General features: G+C 46.0%; 1 protein-coding gene across 3 annotated transcripts in view; it reads right to left on the bottom strand.

Annotated features, from left to right (window-relative positions):
• Window positions 1-1,378: 1,378 nt before the first annotated feature.
• Window positions 1,379-24,208, bottom strand: part of MAD1L1 (mitotic arrest deficient 1 like 1) — a 379,497-nt gene continuing 356,667 nt past the window's right edge. For all 3 annotated transcript variants that reach the window (XM_074886096.1, XM_074886097.1, XM_074886099.1), the window contains one exon: window positions 1,379-2,451. In XM_074886096.1, the coding sequence (XP_074742197.1) occupies window positions 2,293-2,451 (159 nt within the window). In that variant the 3' untranslated portion in view covers window positions 1,379-2,292. The remainder of the gene's footprint in view (window positions 2,452-24,208) is intronic.

Raw genomic sequence — 24,208 nt, 5'->3', positions numbered from 1 at the left:
CCATGGCAGCAGGGTACAGCCATATATTTGGGGCTCCATCCTGAATTCAGTGTTGAAGCTAGAAACCGGGGAGTCTCAGCTCTTCTTCCCGGTGCCCAACCGCAAGCCCGTGTCCCACAGGTGGCCCAGGTGGCTTTGCAATGGTCACACTTCCACACGAATGCTCCCAGGCCTCCATCAGTGAGCCTTACAGCAGCCAAGCTTCCCCAAAGTCCCAGCTTCACATAGTGCCCAAGCCTACTCGCTGTGCAACAGCCTAACGCCACGAACAGGGCAGAGGTGCTGCTGGCCAAAGCAGGACAGTTACCCCAGCAGGTTCCCAAGCCATGGGCAGGCCCACGTGCTGCCCCTCACCGGCACATCTAGCCAAGCACCCATCCTCACGACACACCTCTCCCAGCCGTGCTGCTGTACTAAACTTAGTTGAACAAATCAGTCTTGCTGGGACAACGGGGTGCAGAGCGGTAATTCATCTGTCTCTCCTCCCCGCCAAAGGCGTCTCAGAAGACTACTGTGTTTTCTACCCCAACTTATTATCCTTTCACTCTTGGGAGGCAACTTTCCAACGAGCAAAACGTGTTTTCCCTTGTCACTCTCCAGCATCGCTTCTCGCCTCACCCGTGTTTTGCTAAGATAGAGGGTTTATTGTAAACTTATTAATTACTTCATTTCTCCTGCGAGGAGCCAGAAGAAAATTTCCAGAGGCAGCCAGGATCCGCTATTGTGTTGGCGGAGGAGCCGAATGCGGCTGACGTCATGATTCATTTTCCCCATGACTGAGGAAGGCGACTCTCAGTGCCACGTCGCGCATATGAATCAGGCAGCGTTCCCCTGGCACAGCATGTCAGGCAATTCATCTTCCACCAGGACTTCTTCAAGCAGAAGAGAAAATGCCAAACTTCTGCTATTGCACTTCCCTGCAAACCCTGCGGAGAGGAGGGTTGGGGAGATGGGGGCTGCAGCCTCTCCGGAGCACACATTTGTCCCTCCACCTCTGATCAGTTGGGTCTATAGCAGCTCTTTTCCATGTCTGTAGACACGTGGACAGGTCCCAGCATGACTCCAGCATGCATGGCCAACCCTGCAGCCACTGTGAGCATCGAAGCTAACTTTCTAGCCTGCTTACTGCTACCTTCTCTCCAAGCTTAGGAAGTATGTTCCTGCTGATATCAAGAGGAAATCAATACACACAGAAGTTCATAACAAACTATTCTGGTTTACAGCATGAATGAGACTTGCCTGGAAAAACTGAGATAGTGATGCCCTCTCTTCTCAAAGCAGTAGCAGCATCGGACCACTGATGGACAATTCATTGTCATGCTTTACACACACAAGGGGAGCACAGTGTATATCCCAAATAAAGGACTCGTACATACAGTTTGGGAAGTGACACTTTATTCTTACCACAGAAGAGCTATATCCATTGTAACACAAAATATCAGACTTCAAGGGGTGCTCCATCCTCCACGGCGGAGAGAAGGAGAGAGAACCCCAGCCAGGTGAGCAGGTACCTACAGCCTGGGGGCAGGCAGCAGCAGTGAGCACACCCCAAAGAGCTCCCTCCCACCTTCCCTAGTCCTGAGATAGCCAAGAGCCCAAGAGTCCCAGTGAGGAACAAAAAGCATGCCAGTGACATCTGAGCACACTACACAACGCAGAGGTGTCAACACAGGTATAGGGTCTTCAAACAGCCACTTACGCTTGTCTGCTGAGTGATGGCAGACTCAGGTAACTGGATATCTTGAAAATAATTTCTACCCTGTTGAGTGATGACTTGTTTGCAAGAGCAGGAGGTATCCACAAAGAAACTGCTACTCATGACTGATCCTGCCCCAGGTCCCTGTCCTCAGGGACCAAGCCCTTGGCTCCCATTAGGAAAGGACAAGTCAGGAAGCACCAGCCTCCTGCAAGGCTTGTCTCTCTGGTGGGGCCCCGATCTGGAGGATCCTTTTGCGAAAAGCTGCAAAAGGTGATGCTGCGGGTCCTCAAACCAGCAGTTCCCACCGTATTCCCAGAGAGATGCTGAGAGTCTGGGCAGTGATGAACACATTTCCCAGTTCAAAGGCAGGGATTGGGTCTTGGCACAGACTTGCCCTCCCACAGGAGGGTAATGATACTTTTCAAAGGAATCGGTGCTGTTTGGGAATCAGCATGAAAGAAGGGGGAAGAAAGAGTTCCCTGCAAAACAGAAGCAACCCAATGACACAAATTAAGAGTGGAAGGGGAGAATTTGTCCTCGCTACCTCAAGTGTCCTGCCCAGGAGTGCTGCACACCTGGCTGTTGGCGGGACGCTAAGCGATGGTCTGGCGGCTGAAGAGGTCGAGGGTGAGTGCGCTGAGGAAGGCTGGGATGCTGTCCTGGCGAAGCAGGTGGAGTTCGATAAGCTCCCTGATGGTTCGCGAGAACTCGGTTTCCAGAAGCTGCATTTTTCCACCGGAGGAGCTGGAGGCCTGAGGGGAAAGAAGAACAAGTCCATTAATACAGCAGAGTTTTAACTCACCTCCCACAGGGCGGGGAAGAGCTAGCGGCATCGCCCTGAAGCCCCCTTCGGCACAGAGCTGCCTGTAATCACGGACGTTATCTGCTGCAGCGCAGGTGTTCAGCACATGGGTAACTGGGCTGTTATTGAGTTGTGCGTGTCTAATGTCCCCACGCAAGGCCCCTGGGTGAACTGCCCCCAGTGACAAATGGGGTGGTTGAGAGATGAGGGGTTCGAACATCCTGGAAAGAGGCTGCACAGGGGCCAGGCTGTGCTGCCAGCGCAGAACTGGGGTGTCTGTATCAGGCTCACCCAGGTCTCGGGTGGCAGAAGCTACGCACAGGGGCTTTCCCTCCATGAAAACACTTATCCCTGAAGTCATTCCACTTCTGTGGGAGAAAGCAGACCTGTTCCTAATTAACACGACTCCCTCCCAATGAGCTGCTGAACTGCCCCGCATCCCTAAAGTGTTTCTGGATGTTTAAATCAGCCCGGCAGCGCATAGCCGAGAGCTCCAGAGGAATTATTCCAGAGATGCTCTCATGAAAATAAGGAAACTCAACATGTGGGAAGACATTACAAATCTCCTGTAACACATAAAACAAGCAAAAAAAAAGATAAATGCAAGAGAAATAAGGAATGCTTGAAGCCTCTCCTGCCCCCGGAGGCACAAAAGCAGCTTGCTTATTAATAAACAGCAAAAACATCACAGCCCAAATGCTAATTTTTTCCCCTGCCATTTTCCTCTTCAAAATGCTCCTATTCCTAATTGCTCTGCAGCTCTGCTTCCCCTTGGAGCCAAGGCGGGGCAGCACAGGCAGTGCCAGGCAAAGCCGGCATCCCCCTGGGGTCTGCAGGAGAGGGGCAGATCCTCAACCCAGGTGCCAAGAGCCAAGATTGCCACGTGAAGGGAAAAACATGGCTTCACCTGCTAGGAGAGAAGGGAAGCGATAACTGCCGAGAGCCCCGGGGAACCTGCTCGTTTCTGATTTCATGTTCACAGGAGCCTGGACACATTTGATTATGAACTTTTCATGTATGTGTCACTTTGGATTGCGAAGAGCGCAAGGTGCCAAGGATGTCCCCGTCACCCCTGAGCCAGGCAGGGAATCTAAACAAGGTTTCTGCGTGGAAAAGTAAATCAGCTTTTGTTTAAATCTCCTCCACTTTGGCTTGGTTGTTTTTCAGCAACTCCAAAGGATTTTCAGTGCTTTAATCCGCTGCTTACTGGAGCTACCTGACTTGCTTTCTGCACATCTGATGTATCACTGGGTCAGATCAAAGAGGCTAAGGAGGAACAGGGCAGAGATGGCAAATGAAGAAGCCCGTTGGAGGCACAGGGAGGGACGTACATCCACGATCCATGTAAAGCCAGAAGCGCAACGCGAGGCTGTAGCATAGCTAGGAGCTAGTACAGGGGCTGGGTGCTGTGAAAGCAGCACAGGTTTTGTTTTGCAAATCCCTCCCAGATTCAGCCGATGGGAAGCGCGGGTATTTGGGAGGAAGGTCCGAGTATTATGAATGCATCGCTTGTGTCTCCAAAGTCAGCGCTGAATTAGATTCATCTAAAATGGGAATTCAAGCTCTGTATGAAAATACACACTGCCTCCTTCGAAGATTTAAAACACTCTTTGGGCACAGAATTAATTTTCTAAGAATTTACAAGTAAATCCATTAATTGGTTTACTAGTTTAATTAATTAAAGCAAGTTCCTTAAGAAATTTAGCATCCAGTGCCAGACCATTTGCTTGTGTTTTATGATCTGGGAAAGGGCATAACATAAATGTTTTAAATTTCCCCTCTACTTTGAGCTCACTGGCATTGCGGGTGAAGGCTACATTTGGATAATTTCTTTTTTGTGAGATTAATGGTAATCTCTCTCCACTATTCTTCATAACCGAAGTTTCCTCCTTCAGCAGCGACAGAAGAATAATGTTCAGAGAAAGTTACGTGAACAAATACGTGTTTCTGAGAAGACTGCTATTTGAGTTCAACAGGACTGTGGTTTCTCTCAGTTGTTGGATGGTCAAGGGAAGCACTATCCTCCCCTCCATGGCCTCTGCCTCCCCACGAACTCCAAAAAATCCAAAAACCACCAAATGCTTCCAAACCCCAGACATCTCACCCAGGTTTTTTAAGATCACTTCTGTAACAGGAACAAGGCAAGAAGGCAGCCACTTGGAAAAAAGGCAATTCTTCCTCTGCCAGGAGATGTTTACATGCTACCTTTGAGGATGGATGCACTTGAAGTTCAGTTCATTCAATCTCACACTGCTTTTAAAAAAATTTAGAAACTTTTTTTTTTTCCCTGGGAGTGTTTTAAAATTGCTGTCATTGTTACCTTTCTTATTATTTGTTTTTATTGCTTTTTTTTCTTCACCCATCTGTTCATAATGTAGTACAGACTGGAATATATAGATAGATTTGTTGCTTTGAGTTCAGCAGCAGGAGTACCTTTGCAGCATGTCCTTTACAAATAAAGTGATTATACGAAATAATAGCAATATGTTCCCATTAATTCACAAGATTTCTTTTCAAACGCCAGCCTGCACCCTGCCTGGTGCACCCGGCGAGTTGCAGGCAGAGAGGGAAGCGTGGGAGTGGGAGCGAGCAGGGGATGTGCAGGGGCGTGCAGGAGCACGGAGCAGGAGAACACTGGAGGGGATGCTCTGCTGAATGAATGCTGCAGGTTCTGGTTCTTTCACATCAGTTTGGATCAACGCAGAGCATACCTGTGACTTCAGCTCTAAAAACTGGATTTATGAAAGATACAAAGACAAAATTTCCAGTTCCTCAAAGCTGTAAGGGCACTAGAGTCCTCTTCTTTGCAGTTCATAGCTAGGACTCCCTCCACTCATTTTTAATCAATTTTTTAAACTAAAAAAAAGTCTCAAACCTCAAAGAAAAACTCCTGGACACAACCCCTGCTAACAGGAACTTGCAGGTGACAGCATATCAGCACATGCCAACTATTCACATGACACACTCCATGTAATACAATTGCCATTCACTCCGATGATGCATCCCTGGGAATTCTAAGTTTAGATGAAGCCACGAGCCACCCAAGCCTGTCTAGGAAGAAAATGTGAAGCTGAGGAACCTGAACAAGTGTCACTGATCCATGGGGACAGTCTGTGAGTGGGAATGGGGCAAGAGAGACCAGAGCATGTTCGAACCCGGCCCTAAATATTCTGTGCCCAACGCTATTGACACGCCTTTCTCAGAGCTACGTTACTACAGTGTGTTGTTGCTTTTAAAGAGAAACGTGAAAGAAAAAGCATCACGATTTAGAGTCAAACCAAAAACACAGGATCAAAGGAAAAGCTGAGCTTGTGAGTACACCCATCTGCCCCATAGTCAATGCACAGGGGAGTCAATGCAAGACTTTGGGGACCACCATTATGCTTCACTCCCCCTTTCCCCACTGTGCTGAGTGAGCCAGCTACGTGCAGTGCTTCACTGGGGATGCAAATATTCCCCCCGCACCCCCAGTTTCCCTGAGCACAGAGCAGCCCAGGATGCTGAAGCTAAGTACTATGAGAGTACTCTTTACATAGACCTATATTGGTTTCTTCTAATTCATGGAAAAAATCTGTCTGGCTCACTAAACTACTGAGATTCAGGTCTATGTTATGTTTTATTCAGAACTCAAATACTTGCAAAAGAAATGATTCCAGCATTCGCTAAGCTTCGTTGCCAGTTCAGTCTGATTTAAGGCCTATCGGGACCTTTTCTAGAAAAGCAATGGAAATCAATCTTTGCCCCATGTTACCGCACGCTCGGTTCTGCTGGTGGGGGGATGCAACTCCTGTCATAGATTTGAAGGGTGACACCCTGTTTCTCTCCTCGCAAGCTGTACTACCCCATAGAGCAATCAGATCAGTGAGCAGGTTTCACTATATTGTAAAACACAAGACGACAGGTCTATTTACCACATGGCGACATAAACTTGCAGTAGCTGCTCCTGGATCTGCTCGGAGAAAGAAGCCGTTAGTACAATTGTTTTTCCATGAGAATCAAGATCAGCTGCCGCCTGCCAGAAGGAAACATCATAAATCTTCCTCTTAACCCTGGAAATTGGTAAATTATTCAAGGCTCTCTACTTTAGATATACATATAAAAGTCTCTCAAATAACCACCAAGTGTGGTAGAAAAGTGAGTTCTCCTCTCCAACAGGGACCATCTCAGCAAGGAGCAGACAACGCAGAAGATGTGGAGGAGCAGCAGGCATTCCCAAATGTCCCTGCTGGGGGATGGACCTGCAGCTGGCCGGAGCGGGCTGGTAGTGCCGCACGTATGGAGCACAGAGGAGGCTCTCTCAACTGTTGTTGCTTCAACGTAACATGTACAGAGCTTCTGACTCACTGAATCTGCTGAGATGGCTCTTCGCCCCCATGCTGCTGTTGCACAGAAATCCTCCCTGAAAGCCAAATTCCAGCATTTATTTCTCCGCTTGTTCCACCAGCTGAGAGGTAGCTATGTCAAAAGTGTGAAAGTGTCTCTTTCGGTCATTTACAAGCTAACATATGGTTCAGAAGTGCACTCTGAACTAGATATACCAATTTTTTAGTTTATTGTATGCCCTTTTCCTCTACTTTCTGACATATTCTGGTAGCTAAAAACAATGGAAGCCCCCATTCTGGCTCCAAAAGTGCCATCCGCTCTAAACTGGCATGCAGTGTGACTTTAACCACGCAAAGGATGCTTCTTGAAAAATACTGGTTGAGCATAAGACCCAATGTCCTGTAGACGTTCAGACTCTGGAATAAGATTGAAAAGAAAGTGGCTGCATGCCCCAAGGAGAAGGCTGAAATAGGGATGTGGTATCATGAGGAAACATGGTGTAGAAATGCAGAAAAAGGGAGAAGAGGGCTTCAGCATTCAATCAGCATAAAGTGGGGATATTCTACCTCTGATTTCCACACCGAGAAAGCACAACTGCAATCCATGCGGGACGTGCTCCTGCATCTTCAAACACATCCCCGCAAGTGGTGGAGGTGGAGTTCCTGCATGGGTTTTGGCGAGCTGACAACAGCGATGGTGGAGCTTTGTGCCAGGCACAGCAGGCAAGAGTTGTGTCTCATCTTGGGAACCCCTGTTCAGACGCCTCTGCAGCGTGAGGAAGGATGAAGTCTAGGACTTTGGCAGGGCTGCCGGAGTGGCTTTCCACCCCTTGGCACAGTCACAAGCCTTTGCTTTGCAGATGCTGCTTGGCCATGCTCTATGGTAGACAGTACTTTTCAAGGCTAAGATGTATTAGGGGTCAAAACGAGCAAGTGAATCATTGCCCAGTGACATTTACCCAGTGAATGTATCGTGGAGGCACCATCTCATCTGCTATGCTCCTTCCATAAATCACTGTCCATGCTGTGTCCCTGCACACAACTGCTCTGAATACACACGGCAAACAGCCCTGTGTGTGCTGTGGGAAGGGGCACCATGGCTTCACATCTGAGACCCCACACAGAGCTTCTCCCTGCTCCGTTCAGGTCCACAGGCTCCTCTGGCATTATAGGCCATGTTGTGGCCACATTCTCCTCTCTCTGAGCCAGTTCTTACTGCCATCTCCCTTGTTCTTGTGGTGTTCCCCACCCCCACCTGAAAGCCTGCTGTGGCACCAGCTCCAACACAGGTTATGCACATCTCCCCACCAGATCGATCCCTTTGGTAATCTGCCTTCATCACTTGAATCCCTCAGACCTCCTCGTCACACGGCATAGTCACTCTCTTCCCAAATCCTTCCCTCACCAGCAGAAGTCCTCAGGGTCAGCTGTGCCATCTGATCACCTCCTGAAATTTCCACAGCACCATCGCCGTGTGTGCCACAGGCCCTCTGCCACCAAGTGCCTTGGGCACACCCGGGGTCCTGACAGCCCCTCGCCTCCCTCTGATGCCTTCCCCGAGGCGCCCACCACCTACCTCGGCACCCATTAATACACATAAACCCTGTCACAGCCCAACAAACCTATTTGAAAATAACTTTTAAGAAGCTGCCGCTCTGACCTTTAAATGAGAAAATCCTTTTGTTTCTGCCTCTTGCTTCGGATGCTGAGATTTTTCTAAATGTCAAAGGCCATCTTGTCCATGTGCGGATGTTGAGGGGGAAAACACTGATGCCAAGCAGGCTGGCACATTCTCCCTGGGTCTGCAAAGCTGATATATCACCACTTTGGGTCACTCCGGACAGGCACGCACACACATGGGGCAGCCCACCAAGCACAGAGCCAGCCAAAAAACTGCAGTGCCCAGCAAATTCCCAGGAAAAGCATGTGTGTGTGTGCGCACATGTGGAAACTGCCTGCTGAAGTTATAACAACCTAAACACAAGGTTTTGAGATTTAATTGCTCAAACTTGGCTCTCTCGGGTGATGATATCATTATGAAAATCCCCCAATTGAGTTACGCCTCACCACCAATCAATCTCTCCTAAGCATCACGCACTGCTCAAATACCAGGTCCCCAGGTAGTCACTGAATAACTTTAATTAGAGGCTGTTCATTTAAAATTAGAGAAATATTAAAAAACAAAAAACCCCAAAATTGTACCACAAGATGTGCTTACAGATGGAAATATTTATGAGGTTATTTAGCAAACTGTTTACTGGTTTCCTTCTTTTTTTTTCTCGTGGTAACAGGCAGGTTTCAGCTGGTCTGACAGGATGCCTGCCCAAGGTAGCTCTCGCAGGATGCCCAGCTCTTCATCAATCAAGTCACCTACCTTTCACAAATGACCATTCCTTGTCTGCAGTGAAGTTTTTCCCCCTTTAATATCCTCTTGTTACCCAAAAGAGGAAGAGTACTTCCTTATAATAATTGCTTCTTGCCAAGACCTCTGACCCCCGTGTCGCCAGCTTGCTACATAAAGTGAATTTATGAGGCAGAGAGGGATGGATGCCTGTAAAGGGCCTTCCAGGAAATGTAATGAAAAAGCTGCTTTTAGCTGCTGAGCAAAGAAAAGCAAGCGCCTGGCAATGCCAAGAAGAAAATTGAAAGCTGGGGTGGGATAAGTGAGAAACAGCCCTGCGTGCACCAAGATTTATAGCAAACATTTCCTTTCTCTTTCTTATTATTCAACATTGAGATGAACCACAAACCCACAATGTCTTTTGCGTGAGAGGTCAGCTCGTATACTTCCATCTTAATCAGAAACACGACCCAGGCACTATGCACACGAGTGACAGAAGTGACGGGGTCCTGGATGCTGCACCAGCTCAGCAGCAAAGAAACAGTGGGGTGTATGGCACAGCAGTGAGTTTCGCCTTACAGTTACGTGTTTTGATCTATGTGAGCTCTTCTGCACCTGATATAAAAAAGAGCAGGGATGTGCGTGGGAGTGCCTACACCCCTCTTGATGGGGAAAACTGGTTGGTGTTAATCCTGGGGGACGGTGCCCTGCGCAGTGGAGGGCAAGTCAGCATCTTCAGTCAAAAGGTTTCTCCTACAGGTTAATGCCCTTTAGACTGTCAAATGTGATGCCATAAAAATAAGATCAAAGACTTTAAAATAAGAGAAGAATATTTTTTGATTCATACTATTACTATTTTATATCTGAATATTCCTATAGAGCTTTTCATCCTGGAAGACAGGTCTTTGAACTGCTGTGATTTCACCTATCACTGAGGAGCAGCCCCCGGGGTAAAATGTGACAGCTATTATCAGGGTGCATTAATGTTACTCAACAGTTCAGGACAGAGACAAATATATCCAATTTAAATCATAGGTTTGAAGAACTACTGCTCAGTGTGGATTAATACCCATGCATTTTCCAAAAGTGCTTTGAGAGTTTTAAAGGACAAGTACTGAAACTAAAATTCCCTGTCTCATCTGCATATCATTCAGCTTTCCACCATTACACATAAATTGAACATCAGTATTGTCAAAGAGGGAAGATGGTAATGTAAATGATTCACCTGCAGCATCTACTTTTGCATCCTCACATCCTGATGGGGATCTCCAAACCAACTACCAAGGAGATTCCCCCTGTGGAGATTTGTTGAAGTGATACCTAGAAATGGTTCAGCTGAATACAAGAGTGGTTGAGAGTAAATCACAGCAGAATATTCACATCACAGAGAAAGGAAAACTGCATGGGATGTCCACTCTAAGCTAATACCGGCAGTGGGCTGTAAGTCAGAGCTTGAGATCATAAATTATAACTTTTTAACATGCCTCAGGACTGCTAAACAGCGTTCACCAGCTAAATATGTTTATAAACATCAACTATGAAGGAGTATAGATGAGAGCAAGGCACAGGGCTCACAGGATCTTTCCAATCCCACCCCATAAAAATCAAAACTATGAAATTAAGCCTCTAAAGCCAATACCTCAATAAAAGGCTCAAGATCTTCACAAATCAGTGTCTTTCCTTGACATACAGGGAAGCTGTGCTGATCCCCCATATCTGTGACCTACAACGAAGCCTTTCAGAAAAAGTAGCCAAATGCACGTTATTCCAACTGCTGTCAGAACCATGCGCTGCAGAGCTGGACCGCTCCAGCACCCAGGCTGCAGCTTTCTAACCATCTGCGAGGTGACTGTATTGGACTGGTCAAGCTGCAGAGTGAGTAGCTAACAAGCATTAACAACATCTCGCCCATGTGTTCTGTCTAGTAAAATGCCAACCCATCTGTCTGTAACATTAGTGACTCCATAGAAGCCATATGCAGGAGAGACATAAATTAGGGAGAGAAAAATCTCCCGTTACTTTCTCTGAAATGACTCTGCAGTTGTAGCTTGCAATGCTAGGGACAGGGTGTTATTTAAGTTCTGTTTCCCCAGCCAAATCACAGCCTCACGTAGCTCTCCAGCCCTGACATCCAGAGGCTGTTCCTGGTCTGCGCCTGGCCCCAATGAACACGGTGGTTTGGCACAAAAGGAAAAGTAGGTGCAACTCAAACCAGGTCCCAAACCTCTCTCCCAGGACAACCAGAAGCAGACAGACAACTTGAGTGAGATACCAGGGACTGGCAAATGAACCCAGCGCACAAGAATCCCTCATTTAGAAAAGGAACTCATGTCATTAACCAGTCAAGCTGCTTACCACATTCCTCTCCATCTCCCTTGCTGGGAGGAGAGCTGGAAGCAACAGAGGAGCAGAGAACCAAGAACATGGATTTTTTGAAACATGAGAAGGAAACACCCATGGGACAAATGCAAAAAAATCATCTGTGTGGGCTTTAATTAAGATGGCCTGGTTCCCAAAGCGGGGAGATACTCCACTTGTGAACTGCAGCTGTGAGCATGAGGTCTATAAGAGAACATGAGCAGCTAAGTTTGCAAAACCCTGCATCGATGAGAGACGACTGGAACCGTGGTGAATTTTGATGGCAACTTTTTGCAAGCTGCTGCGTTGCCTGGGAGATAGGCATCCACTCCCTGGAGCAAACCACCGCTCACCAACAGACAGAACTTGCTGGAGCCTTCACTGCTCACTGAGTCACACCAGGCACGCGCCGTTCCCCTGCTTAACTGCTTCTGCATCGTGCTCCTGCCAGGGGCTGCTGCTTTGCCTTCTCCGGATTCGAGCAAATAAGCAGCAAACCCCGAGACTCACCCCAACTGAAGTGCCTGCACATGACGCAGGGTACAAATAGGTCATAGAGACCTCAGGACTCACCAGCTGCCAACGGGAAAATAACCCCTCATTTGGGAGCTGGGCATCTAGTTTTGCAAGAGATGGAGGGTGAGTGCATGAGGCTGGGAACAGTTAAATGAGCAGATTACACATGCCTGCGAGGCACGTCTCACTGGAGCGACTGCTACTCTGTGATACAGCAGACACCAGCGTGTGATTAATACGTTTATCCTCATCATCTTTTTGGCATCCTTCTGGAAGTCTTGTCATGAGCGGAGCTAAAGAACTAAACAAGAAGATCCTGTGACCAATAATGGCTCAAGAGACCATAAGTGATAAACTTAATGACAAGCAGACAATTAGACCTTAGATATGTGGCTGAAGGATGGGACAGTATATGGAGCATGGCTGTTCCCGGCTCATTGAGTTTGCAAGGCTTGTGGGGGAAGGAGTAACAGATGGACCTGATGGCAGATTACAGCTGAAATTCTCACCGTGTTTATTCATTACCCTCTTCTAGTTCTTGTTTGTCATAGTCTGGCACCCCGGGCTAAAATGCAGGTTTAAGCCTTACATCAAGGAAATTGGTGACACATATTAGTCACCTCTGCACAGAGGCAGTGCTCTACATTTCAGTCAGTGCTATGGAGACCAAAGCCACTGCTCAACGAGGAGCAAGAAGAACTGGTCAATAATTACCTCTTCCTACGGGACTGTGTGACTTGCTTATAGTTATGATCTACCAAAGTGGAATTTAAGTGTTGGCTTTGGAAATAACATTAGTTGCTGTTGCAACATCAATAACCAAATTTCACAATCTTAGTGTGAGTTAAGGAAGGCGCTTTTATTGCTCTTGCTTTTTTGCTGGCTCACATTTTCTTCGTTCTTCTTCATTTGAAATCGCTGTCATCAGCACGACTGTCAACAGGACCAAAGTGAGCATGAGTTGTCACTACCCAGAAAGTCAAAGAAGGAAAGGAAAGCTGATTTTGAACATGCAAAACATTTTTCTTGTGTCTTCAAGAATAAGTTTCAACCCTTAAAAGCTCACAAACTCCCTGTGGGGAAGCACATTTCTCAGACTGCATCTATAGCCACAAGTCAAGATTTATACTGGGGGAGAAAATGTCATTATTTAAAAAACATGACCATTTCTTTCTGAACTTCAAGACTTCTAAGTGCATGGTTATCAGTAGCTGTATTTGTGGGGTTACTCAACCAGACTGGAAGTCCACGAGCAGGAAAACCTGAAGACAAAGAGAGTAAGGAAACCAGTCAACTGGCCTCTGCAGGTTGGGTACATTCTGCTTTCATGAAATGGGCTTTTAAGGGTAAACCCAGTGTGAAACAAAAGAGTCACAGGACTCCTCTCTCCTCGAGCAGATCTGATCTCACTGTAAGAAGGAAGCCCACAGCTGAAGAGACAGAGGTTGCAGCTAAGGAGTGAATAAATAGGAAGATTTCAGTATTCAGTGAAAAAGGAAAAGAAACTTCACTGTGTCCCTCGAGGGGACACTCAGACCTTTGGGCTACGACGTATTTGCTGAAAGCTTCTGCTGTTGCCGCCTGTGCTGTCATTTGGCACTAACCTCCTGAAGAACATGGCAAGACAGCACTGCTGGTTCTCATGTCTGGATGAACATGCTCCTCTTCCCGTAGGGAAAAGGAGAGGTTTCCTATTTAGTGAATGCACCATGTTCGAGCAACCTCGGAGGAATGTGCCTCGGGCCCTGGCCCTCCCCAGCTGACACACATCTGACTGGTTGTCTCTTCCTGCTGGTGTTCTCCCACTGATGTGCTGCCATCCGCCAGTCAGCTCCTTTCGCTGGAGGTGCAGGGGGGGAAAAGATTTATGCAGACACCATGTATGCAATTATGAAAACAGAAGACAAGACACCCGGATATCACACGATTTGATGCATTTTTGCTGGCAGGCTTTTTGCATGATCCAGTAACAGCTGTCATGCTCCAGCCTCTCTCATCTGAGCTCCGCTACCACTTCAGCATCCTTCCACATCCTTTAAGAGCACTTTCTTCCCTTCCCTTGTGCAGCTTGCTCCAGATGCCACAGTAAAGCAGGCAGTAGCATGGGATGCAAAGGGGAAACAGCATGACTGGTTTTCATAGCAGCATTAAAATGTAATGTTCACTTCTTTAGGCAAGATGCTGCTAATTAGCAATGACCTTGAGGCAACCAAGCTGCTCAACCAGCAATCTCTCCCACTCTCGAGCTCTTTAAAATTTGCCCTTTTCCTGTGCCAAGTCTTTCGGCAATCTTCCCTAAAGCCCAATAGCCATCTGCAGACATACACATATTCTCTCCATTGCCTTCTGGAGAAAGGTGGCGGTGGGGAGTTGCAAAGCAAAGGCCAACTCAAAGAGGCTTCGTATCTTCTCCAACCACATTTCCCACTCTGCATAATGTTAAGGAAAGGAAAGGACATGCCTACAAGTTTCCCTGCCAGATCAGCTCCTGCAGTGAACTCTGCAGCCTGGGAGCCTGTTACTCCCCACATGCTCCTGGTTTTCATCACTCCATACTTCTGTTTGCTTTTGTAAATAGATTTAACCTTTCTAAAATTAACAGCAGAAGAGAACTTCTTTTGGCAGAAAGTCAGCTTTAGAAAGATGGAGGAATATAACATTTTCCAAACATTTGAAAACTGCAGACTAAAGATATTTGTTAGTCTCTCCAGTGCATGCTGGTTTTGCTCATCATTCTGAATGTTAATACATTAATAGATCCTCTCCTGATTAACGGCTGTACTAGGCTCTCTTTCTAGGAACACATATGGTTCCTTCTTGCCACAATATTGGAATAGAGAGCCAAAATATTTAAACAGTGACACTAATAAAAGATTTTATCCCCCCCCCATCCCCCATCCCGATGTAAATAACTAAGACTGGAGCCAGCCCTCAGCAATAAATGCTTCTTATCTTTCAAAAAAGTCCTTAATCAAATCTGAACATGCTGGCTAAGGCCCATTTGAAATAATTGGGCTGTCTGTCGTTACAATGCTGCAGCAACAAAGCCCCTGTCTAACATTCAGTCACCCTGCAGGATGCTCTGCATCCGGCTGAAAGGAGCACATCCTAGTTGGGCATGTAATGAAACGGGGTTTTAAAAGCTCAGGGGGTGCGTGTGTGCACAGGCTGTTTCTACCTGCAGATCCAGGGTGCTGCACGCAAGGAGCAGGAACCCATTTTTCTTCCCCCACACACCACAGGTTAAAGTATTGCCCTGAATTAAGATGATTTTCAGGGGACTCCAAATGCTTCTCTCCCAGCTGTCCGCATTTGGCAGCATTCATCACACCTGCTGAAGGATGTGGGAATTACCCAGTACACATCCCAGAGGGTATGGTCAAAAATTCTGGTAGAGGATATCAGGCTTGTCTTGAATCGTAGGTCAACTGCCAATGCAGAATTGCCTAAAAGAGCCGTTCCTCTCATTTTTTCCTATGCTATGCCATTACCTTTCCTCTCTGACATAGATCCTGTAGTAACCTTACCTGTCTAATGCCATCAGCTGCTAAGATCAACAGCAGTTTCCACTTTGTGCTGCTTGCCACACAGCTGATCAGCCCTGTTATTGGCTAAGAGTGACACAACCCAACTGCAAGCAAACCTCTGAAATTTAAAAAAGCTTTTTTACATTTCAAGGAGTGAGATGTGCAAGGGGAGGGGCTCCAGGTTTGTACTCCAGAAAACATTTATCACTACAGAACTGAAACATGGTGTGAAAATAAAAGCTCTTGAAACCTGCTTTCACACATTCCCCAGCACGCCCAGAGGTGTTCCTGCTATGATACACCTAACAATGCTCTTGAGAATTGTTTTCACAAGCAAAAAATACAAACAAAACAGCAAAAGAGTCAAGAAGTATTTCTTCAAATGCCTTGAATCTAGGCTATTTGTGCTCTAAATATGTTATAGAAACAGTGTTAATATATATTCAGATGTTACAGAAGGCCACAGGAAAAGACCTCAGCAAACAATGAATGCTGTAATACAGAGTAAGTCCTGACTAAGGTGTCAGGTTTATTTTAGATCATTGACCTCTGTCCTGCTCAACCAGCCTGTATTTTACAATTCAAGTTACATTTATTTGTGTATATATAATTGTACATGAGATACTTGCATTCTTTCTTGTGTAAAAAACACTCAGAAAGCAGAAGATGCAGATAAGAAAACAAGCGGATGAGTTTCCTTGGAGGTTTCATAGGCAAAGATGTTTAAATGAAGTAATTTAAAACCAGAAAGAATCTTACAAACAAAGTGCTTCTAAGCATCGCATTTCACTTGCTTGTTTTCAACTTCATTTGAAAAAAAGCCTCAGAGGGAACCAAACAACTTTATCTGCTGCTTCCTCATCCCTGATATTCTCTGGAGAACTTAATCAACCTCCTTCCCTACCAGTTACACAGCAAATTTTCCAGAATAAATAAGACTACAGCAATGAGAAGAATTAAAAACATTAGCTAGTTATTGCTCCTCGCACCTCTGAAGAGTAGGGAAGCACTAGCATTACTTGAGGTTGAGAGACAAGAAGAAATGTGCTTCCTACACCCGAAAGGCAATGGAGAAGCACGCAAAGGACTCGGCACTCAAGTGCCATTTGTCTCCTTTGCTGCAGAAATCAGAATTCTCTCAAACCGTGGGGCTGGAAGGAAACGTGCGAGATGTGGGATTAATAACATTTTGCAATAAATCAATCATAAATTCCACGTAAGGGTGGAGAAAGGGGACGCTCACAATAAAGCCTGCAGTGATGCAGAGGCACCTGCAGCCATCCCGTGGCGGCTGCGGGCACAGGCCCCCAGCGAGGGCTCCGCGCGGCTGGGGAGGGCCCTGCAGTGTGCAGAGGGCTGTTCCAGCCCAACAACCAACCTATTCATCCCAATGACTGCTCCATTCAGGACAAGCTGACACATCCTTCCCACAACAGGACCCTGCAAATGACTTTATTTAACCAGGAAAACAGATTTGTGTTGTTTCTAAAGGCAAATGAATCTAGCTTTGGCTGCAGAGGGCTGCACTGTGTTTCTCTCAGTGCCAATAAAAGCATTGGGATTGCGGAGGAGACTTAAGAGACTGTGTTTGCATTCAGTCTCCCATGGATCATATCTGAACAGAAAAAAGGCCTCACACAGCACAACAGATTGGGCTGCAACTGTAAAGAAGTTCAACACTTTTGAGGCTGTTTCTCTCAAGTTCTCAATGAATTATTCTGAAGTTAAAGACTTCCCACAGTTTACTGGTCTGCAGTGAGAGTGGGGCATTTTGGGGAGGAGATGGTGAAATATAACGTTTCTCAGGCTGGTCAAGGAAGATGCTATTCTTTATTATTTTGTCACTTTTTAGCACATACATGGCCCCACGTGTGGCTGAGCACTACCCAAAGATACAAATATGAGTGCTTCTGTGCTGGAGGTTCTGCCTGTGTGGTCCAAACAGACAAAAGGTGAATGGGGAAATAGGTCCCCAGAGGAGTGATGCAAAGTGCCCAGGGTCACACAGCAGGTTGGCAGCAGAGCCAGGAGCCACGTACAGCTTCTGCCAGTCCTCCAGAAACACCCAGGCTCCAGGGCCCCTCCACACCCACACGGCCGAGAGACCTCTGCCACTAAGGTGCAAAGGCAGAGGCGGGCGTAATGAGATGGATTTATTCTTAAGTTGCTATGCAGGGATGCACAATTCTTTACTTTTTAGTGCCCAGTTATTTAACCTTAATGCTCCACTGACATAAATTTTTGTATGAAATTTTATATATGTGTCTATGGACAAATCTGCAATATATAAATAGCGTAGATCAGAGGTGATCCTTATGTTTGTGCATGTGGAAATCCACAGAGCATGAGGGCTAGCTAGAAGGCTGAAGTCATTAAGATATGTTATCATCTAAAGTTTCTTATGAATTCTTTGTAAGCTATTTTCTCACTTATTTTGTTATAATACTCCCACATACTCACCAACCAGTAAAAATAGCTTAACAGTGAATACATGTTTCGGAAGTCTGTTTGCCTGTTTTTCTTTTGTGCAGCAGCTGCTGTTGCCATGCTGTTGTTGCTATGTTTTCCTTTTTCTTTCTTTTTCTTAAGAAGGGGAAAAAAATAATCTATTCCCTAAACACGCTAGACTCAGTTCATGGAACAAAATACCAGAGGTAGAGCCTAGAGGAATATAACATAATCCAGCTGGAAGAGCACAGCTTACGTGTAGAAGAAAGTCCTCTTGACAATAATACACACAATCTTCTCTGAAAGAGTTAATGAAACTACAAATACTATTTAGATAGACTATCAAAAAGCTTCAGGTAAAGATCATTAAAAAAGAGTATTAACGTATCTTAGAAACTGGGCAGTGAAAGGCAAAATTCCATGCTGAACTATAGGTTGATAAGGAGGTAGGGGATAAAAAAGATGAAAAAGAATAGATGTGACCAACTCTCATCTGGAAGATAAGACAATGAAGTTGCTCAATAAGCTTGACAAAACAGTCCTTAAAGCTTGACAGCGAAAATTTGGCTCTGTGGGATGGCCCTGAGAAATGCACACACTCTTTCCAAAGGCTACAGGTCCAAGGTGCAAAATTTGATTCTGGGTTGCGGGTCCCAGGTTGCCACCTTCTGCCTCTGATCCCAGTATGAAGAGCAGTGGGAGTTGCTGAACTGGGGTTGGGGCTCAGCAATGAAGCTCTGGAAAGACATTGCTTTGGGTTGCCCATTCCTCCTTTGCCTCTCAGCTCCAGAGGAACTTGGACGATCCTTTCATCCTCAGTCCCCTGCCAACCTCCATGGTGGTCCATGAGGGAGAGTGGCAGCACGATGCCAAGAATTGCTAGTTTCAGCCAAACGATTGATGACTTAGGAGACAGTAAAAAATATGAGATGGCAAAATGACTTAGGTGGGTCAAGACTGTGGAGAACTGTGAGGGACCAGCAGGACCTGTGAAATTTGGGTCATTGGGCAACGCTAAGGCAGAAGAAATTTAGTAGAGACAAGTGCAGTGTAGTGCATTTTGTTCTGCTGATTTAAAGCATTCTTAACACACTGATGTGTTTGGAAACGATACAACCTCTCAGAATAAAAAGCCAAGTGCCACTGTGGCCAGCTCAAAGACAACATCTCAGTGTACAGTGTCACTCAAAACACCAAGTAATATGTCAAAATAAAATGTGTTTTAAAAAAAAGAGGCTAGAAGTACCATGTCATGTTTTTATACAAGTTGAGAGCATGTCCTCTTCTCCTGGGCAGTGAGTCAGCCTTGGTGAATTCAGTACAACACAAGAGCAAAAGATAAATTAGGTTTCCCTTGTTTGAGGCATGTGCTATGTAACCTGCCTCTTTCCTCTGAAGAAGATCTCCATCACTGAATGCATCCCTGGGTCACTGTGAGAGACGTTAAAGGCTAGAACAATTTACTGCAGAATTAAGAAGGGCAACAGTAAAATACAGATGGGCGATGTGGTGAATACTGAGTAGGACGCTACGCTAGAAAAGAGGCTTCCAGTACTTCAGGTACTATTCAGCTATTACCCTCCTTGACTGAGGTGGGTGAGAGTTACAAAGCACAGCTGGATTGAAGATGCCCCTGTCTCTTTCTGAGTTTGTCTGCATTAGCTGTCGCTTTTCTGCATGGAAAACCATGCTTCCATAGGTCAAAAACCCTCCAAGCCCCCACCTGCATGGGACACTAGTGTTACTCCTGATTATAAGCTTAAAGCACAGCACCATCAAGACCAGTTCTGCCATTCACTGTGTATTAACTACTCCTGCCTTTACCCACATCCCGTCAGCCCCAGACTTTGGGGTCTGACAAAGACTATCTTCCTCAAGTCACCGGCCATGAGGACCACCACTTCCAGCCATGCTAAAGAAATCATACAGAGCTGTGTAGCCCCACAATTAAGATCTGGGAGTGAGGAACTTCTGACTTTATTCCTCACTTTGGGTCCCAGCATGAACTACACAAGCAGCATCATTTCTCTGCATCTCAATATCCTCACCCTCCACTAGAACTAATAACTCCTCCACCAAGCAGGCATGCTGTGAGAGTCAATTGATATTTGTAAAGGCCTTTGAGAAATGTAAGGCACAGCCTGTATGTGAAAATTATTGATATGATTCATTACCAGGCATTCATACTCTATTTATACAACTCCCAGTCTATTACTAAATATTATGCCCATTTGAATATTGAAATCACTGCTGCTAGTAATTTCTGCTAATGTTACACTGGTCTTTTGGAGGTGGCTTTTTCGACTTGAATGGGAGAATTGTGGAGGCAGTGAAAAAGGGAACAAATACCAGAAGAGGAATTAAAAAGAGGACAACAGCTCTGTGCAGGCTTCTTGGAAAACAATAAAAAATCCATTTAACAAATAACTTTCTGCTAACACTTATCTGATTCCTCTTTCTGTGGTCTTTCTTCTCAGCTGAATTTGTGTGAAAATCTGATCTGCATTAGCAAAGTATTAGCTCTCATCTGTGAGATGAAAATGAGAAAACCTGAGCACATTGTGTCTCTCCAGACAGACCATTCACTCCTTGCGCACTGGCCTGGGTGACGCCTGAGACACCTCTCCGTGAGGTGTCTCCTTTTCAGGGAGCGAGGATGCTCCATCTGAACCACCATCCTCCAACCCCTCAATCACCAACTCCGTGCAAGTGCCCTGCCTTTTACTTTGCTGTGCTACTGAAAGCAGCGCAATCTGGGACTACTCAAAAACCTCCGTTTCTGAGAAGAGAGAGCATATGTCTATACATTATATATTTATTCACACACTGAGGCATGTTCCCACTCCTGAGACACACACGGTATGTTCCAACTTTCTCACTCCAGCATGTTTTGCAAATCTGCTCTCCACCCCCTCTATTCCCTCATTTCACTTTATCAGTATCTTGTTTAAGGGAAATGCTGCTTACTGTAAACTGGAAACATTAACATCAGGTCAACAGACCATTTATTAAGAACCAGCTGTGGAAGACAGAGCAATGGGGCACAGCTATTTTCCTGGCTCAGCTTCTTTTCCTTCCAGTTGGAATATTTATTTCCTTGCTGTGATCTTTCTACTCACTCTTTGCACTGACAAAACGCTGCCAATATCTGCGGTGCGGGAACTCAAGGACAATCGATATTTCGCTTGAATCAAATACAATGATTTTTTTTGTTTTCAAAGCTCAACATTTTGCAATTAAACCTCTCAAGACATGGGGAAGGTTGAACTGGGGTTTCTTTTGTGAAAGGCAGGAGGGAACAGCACAGAAGTAGAAACCAGAGCAAACCAGCAGCAAAGCCAATAGAAATATGCTGCATCGTTTCTTCTTTTTAATACATTTTTTACAAGAAGTGAGATCTTTGATTACATTTTTGATTAGGAGAGACAGGCATTGCCCTGCCCAATGCACAGTTAGAGGGAAAGAAGCCTTTCATGTTCATAGATATCAGACATCAAAACAGCCATTCCCAACTCTTAAAAGGATCAGACAAAACTGCAGCTCAAACTGTGCCAGGGACTTTGGTGCAGGCAGGTTCCCAGCGGAACACAGTCTTGGAGCCGTAAGAAATCATGTGGATGCTGACACTCCTGTTGAGTGTGGGGAGAAATACGGGGAATTTCTCCCAGGGAAATCCAGGACCATTGTAAGGGCATTTCAGGATGAGAAGACTGAGAGCCATGACAGCCAGACTGCAAGGGGAGCTGTCAAAAAGGAGCTCCTAGTTGTAAGGAAAGAGTAGCTGCTCCACCAGAGTGTCCAGGTATGACAGCTCAGTGGGGAAAGCAACCAGGAGAGCACAAACAAGAGGATTTTTACTTATTTTACAAAGAGGTAAGAGCTTCCCCTCTCTCTCCTTCCTGAAGACTCATGGACTTATTGGACCACCCAAACGTGCTGATGCCCAGTCGCAGGACAAGCACAGTTACAACCAGCTCCACTGTACAACGCAACTCGTCTCCATCCTTAGAGCTGCAGAGTCTCACATGGCCTCCCTGCTTTAGAGGTCACCTTGATTCGCTGATAACCTACAATAGTTGAATCGTGCGAACAAGAGATTAGAGTTCTGATCTTGCACGACTCCAGTTGAATATTAACAATGGCAGCACGGTGTCCCAGCTTATCCCTCACCATCATTGCACGACCCTTCATTTGGCTGTGGGATCTGCAAAATCTCAATGGCTGGAACGAGACAGGAGAGCAAATCAACTCATCAATTCATTGAGAGTTTAGTTCAGCCTGAATTCAAGCAGAAGCAAAAACCCAAACCCTTGACAATTTTTCAAGGTCTAAAGCAGGGCTGCTTAGGTTGGTGGCAAATATGATGCCCCTCTTACCAGAATTTGGCTCAGCTGTGCAAACAGATGTCCTGAAAGCATTGGCTACACCTGAAGCTAACTTGGGTGCTAACCCAGACACTTGAACCTTCTCCACGTGTCCTCAGTGCTGAATACTGACCCTTAACCATAAAATGGACTTGCTGGTGCAGAAGCAGTCATATCTCATCATGCATATCTGGCCACCAGCCTGTTCCTAATCTTTCTTTACAGAGGAGTGTCCTTCAAAGAGTTGAAGCACCACCTCAGCTCTGGTGTCACCCTCCATCTTCCCTCTAAGTCTGGGTATGACATAGAGATAGCGTTGGGACTGCATAGTCACTGATGCCAGGACACCATCTCAGCCTGTCTCTGTCTGTGGCCTCCATCCTTGGCTGGCCAAAAGACCTGGCAGCAGTGATCTAAACGGCATTAAGCTGACTCCACGCTCAGACCAATAACAACCAGGTTGCAATGGACAATTGTTCCTTCCCCCAAGGCTGTCAGGGCTGCTGCAGATTTTTATCCTCTTTTTCCCTCCTAATACAGCAATAATGTCAGATCAAGGGAGTCTGGGAGATGCCCACAACTCACTCTCAACAGTACGTTGACACTCATCTCTACATCTACATTAAAGATGAGCACAGCCATCACTCAAACAACTGAGCGCCTGGGTAAGATAAGTGCTTGGATGAAAAACAGCTGGCTCCAGCTCAGTCCAGACATTGCAGAGGTGCTGTCGGCAGCGAGAGGATCTGCCAGAAAATTCAACCCCATCTTCCACTGAAGTGCCGAATCTATCTGGGAGATGAATAGCCCTTATTTCCTTCTGCACACACCGCTGCTACTGACAGGCACCAGAAGTGGCTGCAAACACCTCTTCCCCAGTTCAGGCCAGCCAAGAGGTTGCAGCCTTTTCACTCGGATGTAGGCTTAGCTAGTGGGATCTCAGCCTCTCTTCCAGAGGGTATAATTCACATGCACGCTTCTCAGCTGGATCAGCTCATGGCAGCTTGTCCACTTAGCACAGAGGAAGGTGAGAACACACTGTAGTCCAGTGCTGTGCCGTATTGGCTTGCCATTAAAGAGCAGATACGCTGCCATTGATTTCAGTTAGATTTTTGTTCCTGGCAAACTCTCTAGAAACACTTAGCCCAAAGCCTGAAGTGCTTCTGAACACACGTCCTCCTTGTTTCCTATTGTTCATTGATGTGTTCAGTATCTCTTGGTGTAGAAGACAGACTAGAGGAATACAGCAATCTGATTTTCCCCACCAATGACGGATGGGATCAGAACAGCGATGGGAGCACGGCTATTCTGCTGATCTTGCAACTTTTTCCTCCGTGACACATGCAGACCTCTGTGTTTGAGGCTTCGATTCTACTAGCTGCACTGATTTGATGACACCACCAATTGTTATTTTTTAATCGCTAACAAACAATGGTGAGCTGCTGAAGCTGCAAGCACAGCCTCATGCAGTGATTAGCTGCATGGCGGAAGAAAAGTAAGATTGCCCCAACATTTTGGCATGAATAACAATGAAATAGATAATTTTTCTAGGACCGCCTTCCTGTAAACCAGCCTTTAGAAAAATGCTAGTAACATCCCAGGAATATTTGCCCCTCTGGATGATGAAGAAGAATTAATTCTTTCTGCAACCTATAGAAATGTTCCTGTATGTGGTCTCAGGGTTAGAGGATGAACTTAAGGTACAGAAACAAATAGAGTAGGCAACACGTGCCATGGAGGACTTGTGCAAGCATCTCCTCCTAAGTATAGCTCCCTCCTGCACTCTTGCCCTAGGTCCTGCTTACCCACATGCCATCAAAACAGAGTAAAC

Source organism: Strix uralensis, chromosome 16, assembly GCF_047716275.1.
Source record: "Strix uralensis isolate ZFMK-TIS-50842 chromosome 16, bStrUra1, whole genome shotgun sequence".
In the NCBI taxonomy this organism is placed as follows: Eukaryota; Metazoa; Chordata; class Aves; order Strigiformes; family Strigidae; genus Strix; species Strix uralensis.
Note: the sequence above shows the minus strand (reverse complement) of the source record. Positions and strands in the feature narration are given on the sequence as shown.